This window comes from Plecotus auritus (genome assembly GCF_963455305.1).
Source record: "Plecotus auritus genome assembly, chromosome: 3".
Taxonomy (NCBI): domain Eukaryota; kingdom Metazoa; phylum Chordata; class Mammalia; order Chiroptera; family Vespertilionidae; genus Plecotus; species Plecotus auritus.
This window is the reverse complement of record NC_137772.1, coordinates 131,610,166-131,624,544: the sequence shown is the minus strand read 5'-3', so window position 1 is coordinate 131,624,544 and position 14,379 is coordinate 131,610,166. Positions and strand designations below refer to the sequence as shown.

The 14,379-nt window shown below is 49.7% G+C and overlaps 1 protein-coding gene across 12 annotated transcripts in view; it reads left to right on the top strand.

Moving 5' to 3' along the window:
- The window catches only part of IQSEC3 (IQ motif and Sec7 domain ArfGEF 3), a 118,227-nt gene that overhangs the window by 57,921 nt on the left and 45,927 nt on the right, over positions 1-14,379 (top strand). For 10 of the 12 annotated variants that reach the window (XR_013960114.1, XR_013960115.1, XR_013960116.1 and 7 more), the window contains exon 3: positions 4,586-4,850. The exons of the other annotated variants lie outside the window; for them this stretch is intronic. Coding sequence is in view for 7 of the 10 variants with exons in the window: in XM_080659895.1 (XP_080516021.1) it covers positions 4,586-4,850 (265 nt within the window). In the remaining 3 variants the exon portion in view is untranslated. The remainder of the gene's footprint in view (positions 1-4,585; positions 4,851-14,379) is intronic. 12 annotated transcript variants of the gene reach the window in all.

The window sequence follows — 14,379 nt, the reverse complement described above, 5'->3', positions numbered from 1 at the left end:
AACTATGGTAACAGACATGGTAGATAGGCTGGAGTGGTCACTGGAGCCCCAGGGCAGTCGCATATGCGCCAGGACTGGTGTGCTCAGCAGGCACCCAGCATCCTTCTGAGCACAAGATGGCTTTCCAATGAGTGGCCCTCCCCCAGTGTGATGTTCAGCTCCAACGTACATATTTTTCTGAGCAACTCTAGTTTTCTCAATTTCTCAAAGACTTTCATTTCCCACACTCAAATCCAATGTTCTCGTGCATAGAATAACCTCCATGGATGGCGCGGGCTCCTGTATATGTATCAGCCTAATATCACGTGGGCACAACCAAAGCCTTCTAAGAACCTCTACTTTGGTGCCACTCACATTCTACTTTTCACCTTCTCAAATGGGTGCCTTAACCCAGGGAAGACTCTTGTGACTAGCATCCCCCATATGTCAGCAGTGACCTTAAGTGTCCCCAGGCTAGTAGACTGCCATTCAACGATTCTGTTTCTGGAGATGGACATGGAGTCCAAGACAGCTACGATCACCAGGATCCCCCTCCAGCAGCTCAAGGGAGGGGCTACAAGAAGCTATGCAGGTCACAGAGTAAATTCCAAATGATAATTGTTCAAGTACCAGGCTGCCTGGAATCTGACCCACTAGGATGGCAGCTTTATGATGTGAGATCAGCCCAGCAAACTCTGGAAGCTTAAGGGACACCTCTTTCCTTGGACCATTTTTATAGATGGCATGCAGAGAGGGAAATAGAGGGTGGGAACATTCTATTGGTGCTCAGCCTTTAAATAGAGGTACTGAACACTCAGGCCTCCCCTGCTCTTTGATAAAGTGACCAAAGCACAAATCCACACAATAGGCACTGGACAAATGCCCACCCAGGGGATGCCCACACTGTGGTGGCTACAGTTAAAGGGATGGCCGATAGGTGGTGAATATACACAGATTCCTCAGAGGCCATGGGGATTCTATGGGTCCCATGACTTGGTGACATTCCAGAGCAAGGCCCTTCACTGTGCTGTTGCTCCCATAAATGGAGAACAGAGGTGGGAGGAAGCCTCAAAGAAGCCAGCCCATCTTCAGTCTTCTCCCAAAACACCCTGGGCGTTAGTCTGGAGGGCTGGGAAAGGCCAGGAGGTATGATAAAAAACACATAAATTCTATTGTTTCTGTTTCATGAAGGTTGGCAGGAAGACTAAATGTTGAGAACCCTTTCCACTTAGGAATTCTCCATGCTATTTTTCTGGGATTCTTTTGAGATTCCATGCTGTAGGGTTCCAGCTCAGAATACAACCACCACTGCCATCACCACTTATCAAGGACTACTGTGTGCCAGGCACTGTACTAGGTGCCTTGCAGACTATATTTATTTCTCACAGTAATCTTGCAAAAGAATTATTAGGATGCCCATTTTGTAGATGAGGAGTTTAGGTAACTTGCTCAAGGTCACGTAATAGGTAGCAGACCAGAGTTCTACCCCAGGTCTTCCTGAAATCAAAGCCAATGTTCTTTGCCCTCCATTAAATAACCTTAAACTTTGCCATACTGATGATAGCAGTCCTGGGTTTCCATAGTCACCTTCTACCACACAAGTCTGTGGAGAAGTTTAAGGAAGGAAGGCAAGGACAGGGTCTCCTTTCTACACTCTTAATCATATACCTGTGAGGGCCACAGTCTCTCAGGTCCCTGTGCACATAGGTGAGAGTTGGTTCTACCTTGGAATTGGTGGGCCTGGTTGGACAGGTCTTGGCACTGCAACCCACGTTCCTAAAATGTCTGAGCTGGAAGGGTCCTGAGAGAGGAGTAAACTCCCTTACGTGACTGGTGAAGAAACTGACCCAGGAGGAGGACATGAATTACTCAAAGCCTCACAACTATTTAGAAACATTGTGTGTGCACGAGTGTGTGTGCACTCGTGCACATGCATGAGTGCACGCATGCACACGCACATGCATCTGTGCACATGTGTATGTGCTGGAGATGGCAGTGGGAGCAGCCTAACTCCTAGGCCCTGTGAATGAGTTCAGGTGAGAAGGCCTCAGAGCCCTAGTCTATATCCAGAGGGGTGGCCCACACAGAAGGCTATTTCAAAAGTTAGTTTTGTTTTAACGTAAGTCGTTTATTTGGAGCAAGGTAACTCTACGAAGTGTCAATAGGAGAGTTGGGAATGAGACACAGAAAAGAAGGAAACAAATTCATTAAATGATTAGATCATTGCTTTGGCCAACCAGAGCTCCATTGCAATGGGCACTTTGGGGAGACGGCATGGAATGCACCTCAGAGTTGTTTTGCACAAGGGAGGAGGAAGCTGGTATATTTATCTACCAGCCTCTGCTTTTGCTGGTTGAGGCCTGCTATTGAGTGGCATCAACTCCCCAGAACCTCTTGCCAAGCACACTCTAGCAATCAGACAAAACAAAGAGCTAGTTTTAAAGATATCTCTAGCCCTGAGTAGCCACCAGTTTTCTAAAGTCTTGAAACCTTTTGGGGTGGAGAGGCCTTGGCTGTCAGTTCCAAGGACAGTCATGGGGGAGATGGATGTTTGTAGAGGAGACTAAATGTTGCCTTCCAGAGCCTGGCGGCAGGTTGTGCTCACAGAGGGAAAGGGCTGTTTCCATGTGCCCTGAAGGAAGAACGGGCATATACTTTAAGCAAGAGGAGTTGAAGTCAGAGCTTTAAAAGAACCTCCTGGAGATACTAATTAAAAAGAAAACCATATCAAATATCTAGAGCTCATCCAACTGTGTAGCTTCATTGGTGGCCACACAAGAAATGACAGAGCAAAGGAATGCACAGTAGCAAGGAAGGGTACCTTAGGGAGTTTGAGGTTCCTGGTTCCAGGGCAAGCCAATGAGCTCTCCTTTATTTGGGGGATGTTGGGAGGAGAGATGGAGGTTTAGTGAAGAGAGGCTTCTTCACTCTGCCCTGGTTATTCTTAGCACCAGGAGGCTCCAACATTGGGTGGAGGCAACAGGAAGAGGTCTCTTCTCTGGTACAATTTGGGGCATCTTAGATGGAGGCAAAGCCATGAGGAAATAAGCAAGTCCTGATGTTGCCTAGCTCTCTAATTAGGCTCATGCCACCTCCCTGGTCCCCTGCTCCTCATCTGTGAAAAAGGGAGATTGGAAGAGTGAACTAGATGACCTGAGGGTCCCATTCAGTCCTGGCCTTCTGTCACTGTCCACTGCAGAGGCCATCCTCTGGTCCTTGGATTCGCTTTAATTCTGACATCAGCAAATATTTATTGAGCACTCATCCTTTGCCCAGCACTAAGTGTGGGAAGAGAACCAGGTGGAATATAGGTCCTAGCCTCTGGGAGGGGACAGATGGGGAAAACAGGAGTTGATGTTTATTGAACACGTACTCTGCCAGGAACTGTGCTAAGCACCTTACATATACTGACTCCTTTATACCCACCCCGAATAACCCAGTAAGCTAGGTACTAGTATGCCCACTACACAGATAAGAAAACCAGGGCTCGGAGAAAAAGCAACTTGATCAAAGCCACACAGTGGAAGAGCTTGGATTTGAGCCCATACTGAGAGCCATGATACTTCTCCTCCTCGATACTTCTCCTCCTCTGTGACATAGATACCGACTCTCTAAGCACAGCTCCTAGTATTCCAGCACATGGGGCAGTGAAAGCAGGAGTCGCCTGGGAAGGCTTCCTGCAGGAGGTGGCTTAGCACTGGGCCTTGAGTAAAGGGAAGAACTTGGAGGCTGACTGGGGAAGGGAGAGACCTAACTGCATTAACACTCCAGGGCAGGCTGGGCTGTGGTTGTCCAGCTAGCAGGTGTCTTCTTATAGTGGGCAGGCAGGCAGCAGCTACAGCTCAGCCTGTTTGGTGGCTTCATGGGAGAAGAGGAGGGCCCAGAGAAGAACAGATGCTTCCCAAACCCAGCAGGGCAAGAACCCTCCTCTTCACAGCTACAGCCCAGAAAAGCTGACACCCACCTGCCCTGAAGGGGCTTTTGCCCCAGCCAGGCCTATAAGCATGACTCCTTCCCCAGACTCGTCTGGACAAAAGAGGGAGCTGGTCCAGTGTGGGCCAGCTTTCTCCTCACTATCGAAGCCAAGTATCTGATAACTATGATAGCTAACACTTACACACAACAATTACCATGAACCAAGCACTGTTTTAAAAATGTTAACTAACTTAAGCCTTCCAACATTCCTATGAAGTAAATACTGTTATTATGCCCATTTTATAGATGGGGAAATAAGTACAGCGAGGTTAAGTAATCTGCTCAGAGACCCACTAGCTACTAAGAGGCAGAGCCCACATTTTAACCCAGGCACCCTACTCTTAGCCACTCTGCACTACTGCCCCTAAGTAGAGGTTCATGAGCTCTGGCCATAGCTGCTTCTTTCCTCGATGCGGGATACCCTCCTCAAGTTTAGGTCCTCCTCCTTGCCTGTGGCTATTCCATGCCAAGAGAGCCCCTCCCCAGAGGGGACTGCAGGAGACATCTCCGCCAGCCCTCACCACTAGAAAGGCCCATTGCTGCCAGACTGCAGGTTCTCCCCCCACCCCTGCACCCACATGCACCCTGTCCCACTCTCCGCCAACCGAGCACCGTTGCCTTTTGTTCACAGTGACGGCTCCTGTGCCCAGGCCAGTGGGGGCATGGAGGACTCCGTGGTGGCAGCCGGCAGACCCAGTGCCCATCCCCTGAAGGCTCAAGCCCAGGAGCTGCAGCAGGAGGAGGAGAGGCCAGGGGCGGGGGGTGCCTCCCCAAGGGCTGGCCCCCACCGTGGGGCCTCCCCTGGCCTGCAGCAGCCTGCCCTGGCGACAGCGCTCTGCTCCCACGCCCCTGCTGCCTCCGATTACGAACTCTCCCTTGACCTAAAGAATAAACAGGTACCCAGGGCCTCTAAGGGGGGTGGGAGGGGTGGTGAAGGGGCCCTGCTTTGGGGAACTGTCTAGGGTACCAGGGATCTCCCCATCTGGGCCCACCTTTGCTGCAACTGCATCTTTTTTGCAACCAGTTCTCTCAAAATGAGCTAACTAATCTGCCCTTCCCTGCAGCCCAGTCTCAATGTAACCAGCCTCTACTTGGTAGGGTCACAATGCCAGGCCCTTAGGCAGTGTGTCCAGGGCTCTGCTCCTCTCACCATATGGAGGAAGCCTAAACTGCCCCACAAAGCATTAGGCAAGTGGCCTATTGTTCTCTGGGGAAGTCCCACCTCCACTCACTACTTAGAAGAGATAGCCCAGCTTATATGCCCACTCAAGGGGCAATCCCATGCCTAGGCGCACATCAAGCTCAAATGTGGTTCAAAGGCAGTGGTCTCCTGGTAGAGTGAGGATTCCCAAGATAAACCCAGGTTGGGGGAAGTCCAAAGCTCCCCTGCTGGAGAACAAATCCCTTTGAGGGGTTCTAGGCCTTATCTTCTGTTCTGTGAAGCAGGAGGAGAAAGTGGTCAGTTATGGGGTCCCAGTTGAACCCCCAAAATGATAATGCCACAGTTTTTCTTGGTGGACAATTAAGAGACCTGAAGGGAGATCTGTAAGTATGTGTGTATGTATGCATGTGTGTATGTGTGTCCGTACACACATGTGTATGAATGTGCTTAGAGAAAGACATTATGACTTGATATTGCTACAAAAGAGCCTTGTTCTTGCTCTAGGAAAGCTGTGACTTCAGGAATGCCAGTTAAGCACTCTGGGTATTGGTTTATCATGAGCAAAATTGAGAATCGGATCTTGAATCATCTTCAAGGTCCCTTTTGCTCTGAAATGAGTAGGTTCTAAAGAACCAATCTTTAATACAGTGGACAAGGTGAGTCTTAGGAAGGGAAGCTAATAGAAAGGTCAATAAAACTGAATCAAGCCAAACCAACCTCATGTCTTTCTTTAGGCATCAATGCAAAGCTATTGTCCTGGACTGGGGCCAGCTGCAGTTCGGTGCACCTGGCTCTCAAATGGTATTTGATAAAATCTCTTATGATAGCTATGCAGACATGATAGAAAGTAGATTAGATCACAATATAATCAGGTGGGTTGTTCTCAAACAGAATTCTCAAAACTGTTTATTTTCCATCAGTGCCAATTCCAAGGTGAGTGGGGCACTATCCTTGGTCCTGTCAGGTTCAATCATTGTAACGAGGCAGAACTTTCTGATGACACAGCTAGTAGGGGACAGCTAATACCTTGATGATAGAATCCAGTATAGAAAGATGGTTTGTGTGAAATAAGTCAAATTAAATAGAGAAAAATCTAAAGTTCTGCTCTTCGCTTTGAAAAGCCCACATCACTAGTATAAGATGGGCAGGCTTGGTCCTGGGAGAAAGGCCTTAGGGCTTCAGTTCACTGAAAGCTTAAGATGAGTCAACAGCCGGTGAAGCAGCTGCCAGAGAAGTGAGCACAGCAGCCTTCACATCAGGGTAGGCAAGGCCCCAGAATAGGGAGCAGCCACGGAGCCCCACGGTGCTACTGCTCGGGCCTGTCTGGAGCCCGTGCTTGGTTATGGGGCTTCATTTAAGGGGGAAATGAGAATTCTGCAGGATTCTCCAGGATTGGCTGGAGACATATGGTGAAACTATAGACATGAAGACAAGCTTTAAGTATGGAAGAGCTGGCATGTGATAAAGGGATTAGATGTATTTTCTGTCCTTCTAGGCAAAACTAGTGGTACTAATGTATGAAAGCTATAGTAGAGGAAGATTTTAGCTTGATTAACAACTAGAGATGTTACAAACTCAGAATGTCTTGCTTGTGAGGTAGTGAGTCCGTGCAGTGGCTGGAGCACAGCCCATCTGGAACACCACGGGGTGATGGGAGAGGCCAGTTGGCCCAGATGAGGGAGTCCTCTCAATTCCCCATGACTCTGCTCCTTGGGCACAGAGACCATCTCTTATTCATCTTTTTACCCTTCCCCTAGCATCTAGCAGCGGGCCTTGGACATAGTTAGGGCCCACTGAGTGAATATCCTAATATAGAGGTAATATGTAAATTGACCATCACTCCAAAACACAAGATGGCTGCCCCCATGTGGTCAAAAATGGCCGCCGCCATGTGGACACAAGATGGCTGCCACAAGATGGCCAACAGGGGAGGGCAGTTGAGAGGGACCAGGCCTGCAAGGGAGGGCAGTTGGGGGTGACCAGGCCATCAGGGGAGTGCAGTTAGGGGCAATCGGGCTGGTGGGGGAGGGCAGTTAGGGGCAACTAGGCTAGCAGGGGAGGGCAGTTAGGGGCGACCAGGCCAGCAGGGGAGCAGTTAGGCGCTGATCAGGCTGGCAGGGGAGTGATTAGGGGGTGATTAGGCTGGCAGGCAGAAGCGGTTAGGGGCAATCAGGCAGGCAGGCAGGCGAGTGGTTGGGAGCCAGCAGTCCTAGATTGTGAGAGGGATGTCTGACTGCCTGTTTAGGCCCGATCCCAGTGGGACATCCCTTGAGGGGTCCCAGATTGGAGAGGGTGCAGGCTGGGCTGAGGGACAACCCTCCCCCTGTGCATGAATTTTGTGCACCCGGCCTCTAGTTTTTTAATAACTATGATATGCAAGGCAACAAGGAAGGAGGGCATGGTCTCTCCACAAAGAGATTACAGCTCAACTTAAGGAGCATCCAGTTAATAACAGCACAGAAAACTCATGCTTCAGCTTGGACGGGAGGATTCCTTTAATGCCGATGACTAGGTGGGAGATAGAGTGCACAAGGTTCTGATTAGTACCATGGACACATTTTATAGTGGACATGACATAATGCTAATAGATGGGCTTGCACATCAGGCCAGCAGGAGTGGGACAGGAAAGGTGAGGGTTAGTAGAAGTGACAGGATCCTCATGCTAAGTGGACCCAGCCCTGGGAAGGAGCTCACCTCCCCTGGCTCAGTTGTCTCTCTGGGCCAAGCACATCTGGAAGGGGCAAAAGATATTGACAGGCTAGAGCAAAGTGATTAAAAACATGGCACACATTTACTAGAGGCTGAGCTCTGCTCCTATCTCTTCTGCAAATGAACTATGTGACCTTGAAAAAGTTGCTTAACTTCTCTGGGCCTCATTGCCTCACATCTCTTTGGGGCTTTGTACATGCTGTTCCCTTTAACTCCACTGCTGATGCTCCTACTCCCTCCATACTCCTGCACTGGGCCTCCATCACTCCTCCTCTTGATTTGGGACTCACTTTCCGTGCTTTCTCCCCCTGGCAGCTCTCCCTGCCCTCCCAACACTGCACTGGATGCCCCTTCTCAGCTCTCCCATAGCCCTGGGGTCCCCTGTCATAGCTGTTCAGCCCTATATCATCGTTTCCTGTTTACTTGACTCCCTCTTGAAAACAGGGCACCTGACTTATATCCCCAGTGCTGGACATGGTGCCCAGCATGAAGAAGATGCTGGAAAGATGAAAAGGGGAAAATAATAACTCAGTGACCTGAAGGGAGGTGGGGGTGGGCATGAAGCCTTCAGCCAGGACCTAACTCTAGTTTTCTTTGAGATCTTGCTTTTTGTATTCTGATCCCATGATTTCCACCAGTCACACAAATCCTATAGTTCTTGGGCTGGAAGGAATCTTGGACAATCATCATTCCCCCAGCCCTCCAACCTGCCAGCCCTGCTCCATCAGCCAGTCTAGAACCCCAGTCATTTTCTCCCCTGCATCTGCTCAACCCCATACCCCAATGATGTTACCTCTCAACTATTTTCCAAATCCCACTCTCTCCTGCCACCTCCTGCCCCCACTCTAGACCAGCCCACTATCATCTCTGGCCTGCACCCCTGGACAAACCCCCACAGATCTCCCTGAAAGCTATACCTCTTCCAACCTATCTCCACACTGCAGCTGAGTCCTCCTTATAAAGAGCACATCTGATCATCATACTCCCCCCATGGTACTTCCATGGCCCCTCATACATGTAGGACAAACTCTTCTCCAGGCTCTTCTATCACTCCATGTCCTGGCCCACTCGGGGTTCCAGCCATTCCTATTTACCTTTTTCTGTCTTCATGCCATCCTTTGCCTCTGGGCCTTCACATATTTTGTTTGCTGGGAATACTCTCCCTGTCCCCCACCCTCCCACACCCCAATCACCCTCACCCGGGTGATCTCTCCTCACACTTCAGGTCTCAGCCCTGCTCCCCGAGCCTGGCTGTGTGCTTTCACTGGGTACCCCACTGCTGGCGCTGCACTGTCTGGTAGCTGTCCTACTTTAGGGCAAGGACTGTGTCATTCTCAGGGTTATCCATGGAGTTGAGTAACTTGTGCACTGAATACCTCCAGGGGTGCTATTCACTTCATAGTCTGTGTGAGGAGCAAACACTCCCTAGAGCTGGGCACTAGGTGCTGCCCTGCTCTTGCCCACCATTGCTTTCCTACACCCAGCACAGTCTCTGGTGCCTAGGAAATGCTCAGAATTGGAGGAATATGTGAATGAGGGCTGCCTCAGGCTTCCCTGCTCTCCCCGCTCCCAGTACCTTCCCCATAGTCACACAGTGAGCAGGCCCTCCTGCACAGCTTCTCTCGTCCTCTGCTCCCTCTCCCCTCCCTCACTTCCCTCACAATGAACCTTGGAACTACGACCTTGAGGGACATGCAGGTCGCTTTGGGGGGGCCTTTTAGGAAAGTGGCTATGGTGATTTCCAAATTCATTCAGGCTCTCTAGAGAGTTGCATCCTGTTCCTGCCACTGTCGAGAGCAGCCCATTGGAGCCAATTTCAGATGTCCGTATTACATAGCTCTCTGCTGTCCAACCAGGGCCATGGAGCTGTAGTCAGCGGTATCCAGGTCCTGTTCCCCAAGTTAGGGTCCTGGATGGAAGCCATGTCTCTCTGGAAAGCAGCCCTTCCCCAGTGGGTCCCCTATACCCAAGCCTCAGGGTCTGGCCTCACTATGGGGGTAACTCTCAAGGGGAGAAGTGCTGGCTTCCAGTTCTCTGGGCCTTAGTTTCCTCATTTCATCTTAATAACTATGATGTGAAAGGAGGGGTTGTACCAGATGTATCTGAGGACCTGCTCACTCTGAAGGTGAGAGCCCTACCATGGACAGGGGGCGGTCCCAGGGGACCAGCCGATGGCAAGGCACATCGGGGTTCCCTCCGCACAATTGCATTCAGTGCAGCTGCTCTGTCCAGGACCTGTGAGAGGCCTGGGGACACCACAATGCTAAAGACACAGTCCCTGTGCTCAGGGAGCCCACAATCCAGTGGTGGGCACTGACATGTAACCAGTACTAGCTGGCATAAAGGGCACTATGTGTTGGGCACAGTACTAGGCATTTCCTATGCATTATGTCCTCAGCTCTGCACCATATCCCAGTGAGTGAGGTACTATTACTCTCCCCATCTAAGAAGGAGAGGACTAAGGCTTAGTGACAGAAAGTAACTTGCCCCAGGATACATCCCAGGTATGGGTCATCCCTCGTACAGCCACGACTTGGACTTCACAATCAAGGATTTTAACCCAGCACCTGCCACTATTTTCTGTTACGGTGAAGGGTAGTTCCATGAAAGTGGCACCCAGTGCACTGTGGGAACACCGAAGAGGGCAGCAGCTCAGCTGGGGTTCAAAGCAGCTCACCTGAGGGCGTCTCTGACCTAGGAGTAGCTGAGCTGCAGCGCCTACTACCCCTACCTGACTGTAATCAGGGAAGGTCCCCAAAGGTGGCCCTGCTGGTGGGCAGGTCTCAGTGCCCTGCCATGTTGAGCATTTCTGTATTTTGGACAATGGGCAGGGAGATTGGCACACAGAGAAGACGCAGGGGCCACATCCTGCCCAGTCAGGCCGATCTCTCCTGGGCTGCCCTGAGCATCTCCTAGGCTCCTCTGCCCTCCCCCGACTCTGCTACTCAGTCAGGGTAAGCTTTGCTTTGCCAAGTCCTGCAGGCTTATTCCATGTAATGTCTCAATGTTCTCAATTGAGAAATCTTGGATCAGAGGAAATCCTTGCTCACATCAGAGGAAAGCCCCCCCCCCATCCCCATTCCCACCTCCCTCCCCCATGTTCCTCAGCACCGTGGCTCTCCAGCTAGCTGCTTCCTTCCCCACCCTGACTTGGCGGCCATCTCTCAGTAGCAACCTGAAGAGGAAGCATGTTCTAATTAACACTGAGAGGCTCATTAGAGAGACTGAGCCCGGAGCCCCCTCCATTGCTTCTTCTGGCAGAGGCTGAGAGATTGCTCTCTTGGGAGGAGGGGAGGCCACAATTACCCATGATTCAAGGGGTTTAGAGAGAAGTGAGCAGAGCTGCTCCTTGGCTCAGAGGCCCCTCCCTCCCACATCTATCTCTCAACTCTCTGGCTTGGCCCTGCTTAAGAACAGGGTTAGGGCCCTGACAGTTTGGCTCAGTGGATAGAGCATCAGCCTGTGGACTGAAGGGTCCCAGGCTTGATTCCGGTCAAGGGCATGTACCTTTGTTGTGGGCACATACTCAGTAGCGGGTGTTCAGGAAGCAGCTGATCGATGTTTCTCTCTCATCAATGTTTCTAACTCTCTATCCTTCTCCCTTCCTCTCTGTAAAAAAATCAATAAAATATATTTTTTTAAAAATAAAAGAACAGGGTTAGGGTGGGTGGTGCTGACCTAAGGCACTGTCAAGACCCCAATCCCTATGGGAAGCACGAGGTGGGGGGCGGTGTGTAGCATTTGACTCCAAGCCCAGACCTGGAAGAGAGCCTAGATTTTTATTTCCCCTGGGACATAGGAGAAAGTTCAGTTTAGTTCATGTCTGCAAACATTTATTAGGTCCTAACCATGGCCCTGGCTCAGCGCTGGGCACCAAGGATGCAGAGACTGTAGGTCTAGTCTGTAGGTGCAGAGAGAGCATTGAGGGTAGGGGAAGGAGGAAGGGAGAGACATGCAGGCTGGGGGGTGCAGCAGGCACAGAGCTGGAATAAATGGGAGATGGTTGCATTCAGTACATTGGAACAAATGGAGAAGAGCCAACAACTGACAGTGAGCAGTTGTTCCATGCCAGGCTCTGTGCTGGGTGCTATACATGGATCAGAGGATGACTAAGACATATCTGAGGCCTCGAATAACATATGCTCTGTTGAGTCTGGGGGAGAGAAGGAGGGATTAGACAAATATCACAAAGATAAATGGAAAAAAAAATTCTCCGTGGGGCCCAAGGCAGGAAGACCTGGTCTATTGGGGGACTGAAAAGGCTTTGTGGATGAGGCACACTGGAGATAGGTATTAAAGAAAGGAGCCAAGTTATACCTGGAGGAAAGGGGACAAGAGTAGGATTTGAGGGTGGGGAGAACATTGCAGGCTGAGCAAATGCTCAGAGCGAGAGAACTGAGCAAAGGGGAACTGCTGTGTGTATGGACTCTGTGGAGTAGACTCTGGGAGGTAGGCTGGGCCAGATTGTCAGGAGGAAGCATTTATACTTCTTTTGGGCACTGGTCTCAAGCAACAGAAAGCCTGTGTTTATACCTGCTTTTTGAGAGCAGTGATCAGGGTAATTGGGTATAAGGTAGATGGTGGGGATGAGTAAGAAGCAGGGAGGCAGTGAGTAGGCTGCTGGAGTGGTCCAGGTGGGGAGTCAAAGAGAGCCCACATGACACCAGTCTGGTGGAAAGGTCAAGGTGATTGCAAAAGATATTGGGAGAGGGCATGGCTATAGAACTTTGAGGCTGATATATATGGAGGATGGGGCAAAGGAGGACCCAAGGACAAATGAAAGGTTTCCCAACTGGATGGCATACAGCCAAGGTGCTATTAGGCAAATAAGGAAGTCCTTGAAAGCTGGTTTGGGGGAGGTGGGGAAAGACAATGGCTTTGAATAGGTGGATAGGAAACCCATGGGCTGTTGGAAATGCAGGATGAAGGCTAAGAACAGAAATTTGAGAGTCATTCATAATCATCATTGTCATCATCAGATAGCTACCACTTACTGATCACCTACTATGTGCCATGTGCTATGTGAAATAACTTAAGCCTCACAATAAGCAGCAGAGTCAGCAGGCTCAGCCTTATTTAACAGATAAGAAAACTGAGAGACAGAAACATGTCCAAAGTGAACCAGCAGGGAAGAGGTAGATCTGGGACTGAGCATATCCCCTTCGGCTTTCTCATCAATCCATTAAAGTAGAGTGAAGTTATGACAGTGTGGACGAGGTTTTCAGGCAAGAGGTAAGAACAGCTGGCAGAACATCTTTAGAGTTGCCACAAAGGCTCTGCCAGAGATAGTTTCCCTCTTAATTACTTGTTAATTATCAACTACCAGGGGCTTCTCTAATGACTTCCAACATAGAAATCATGGAAAATGTCCAGAAGTGCATAGAAAAATAATTAAAATGTGTCCGGAGAATAGAAGATGGCACATATATGACTTGTAACTGACATGCTTAGGGATTTGGTGGTCAAAATGTAGGATTAAGGAGCTCTATTGAGACAGGAGAGCTGAGGACAGAGTTTCAGGGTGATAAAAATATCAAGAGCTGCAGAAAAGAGTGAGGAGGAAGATTGAGGATGGGCCATTAGGTTTAGTCACTAAAGATCATTTTAGAAGACTGGTGGGGGCAGGAGGCAGACTGCAAGGAGCCAGGGCATACAGGGTTGGATCAGCAATTTGGCATCTGCTCACAGAGTGAGGCAGAGGGTGTAGACTGGTTCTCCAAGAGGTTCGGTGGAAATAAAAAGAGATTGAGCTAGTGCCCCCAGAGCAGGGGAGCCAAGCAGAGTTGTGTTTTAGCCTGGGAGATCTGGGAGTCTGTAGGCTGGTGGAAAGGGGCAGTGGAGGGGTAAGGGTTGGAAATACAAGTAAAAGAGAGCCTAGAGGATGGAGTAAATGCACAAAGGAGGCAATCAGTTCTAGGAGAGGAAAGTTGCAGGTCAGATTAGGAGGGTTTTGGAGAGTCACAAAGATAACTCTGTAATTAACCCTTTAATTTATTCAATAAATATTGATTTAAGGCCTACTATGGATTGGGCATTCTCCAAGCATTGGGGATAAAGCAGTGAACATGGCCGGCAAAGTCTGTGCCTTCATGAGGCTTATAATCTAGTGGAGGACTTGATGGAACAGATTCAAGAATTTAAAATCAGGTTTTCTTCTCTACTTTGATGAAGCATGCACAGTGGCTAGTAGAAGTCTCCTAGGGTTATCCCAGCTAGCCTCCTGCCTCCTTGATACCATGCAAGGAGGATGGGACCCCTTTACTATTTTGAAAGCATTTCAGGCAATGGGATTTCATACTTTCCCTCTATTGTCAATAGCATCTCATAACCTGAAATGAATGCTCTTGGTTGTGGGGTTTCCCTAATGAATAGACCAGGTAGAAAAGAGGTGTAATTTCCTATCTGGTGTCAGTTTCTCTTGGTGCTTGGGGAGGGGTAAGAAGGAGACAGAAATTGAGAGAAGGGGGCAGGTAAGTGGTCAGTTCCCCTCACTCTATACTTCTCCTTGGAGGACTTTCCTGCCTAAGCCAAGGCCAATCTACATTCCAGGCCTC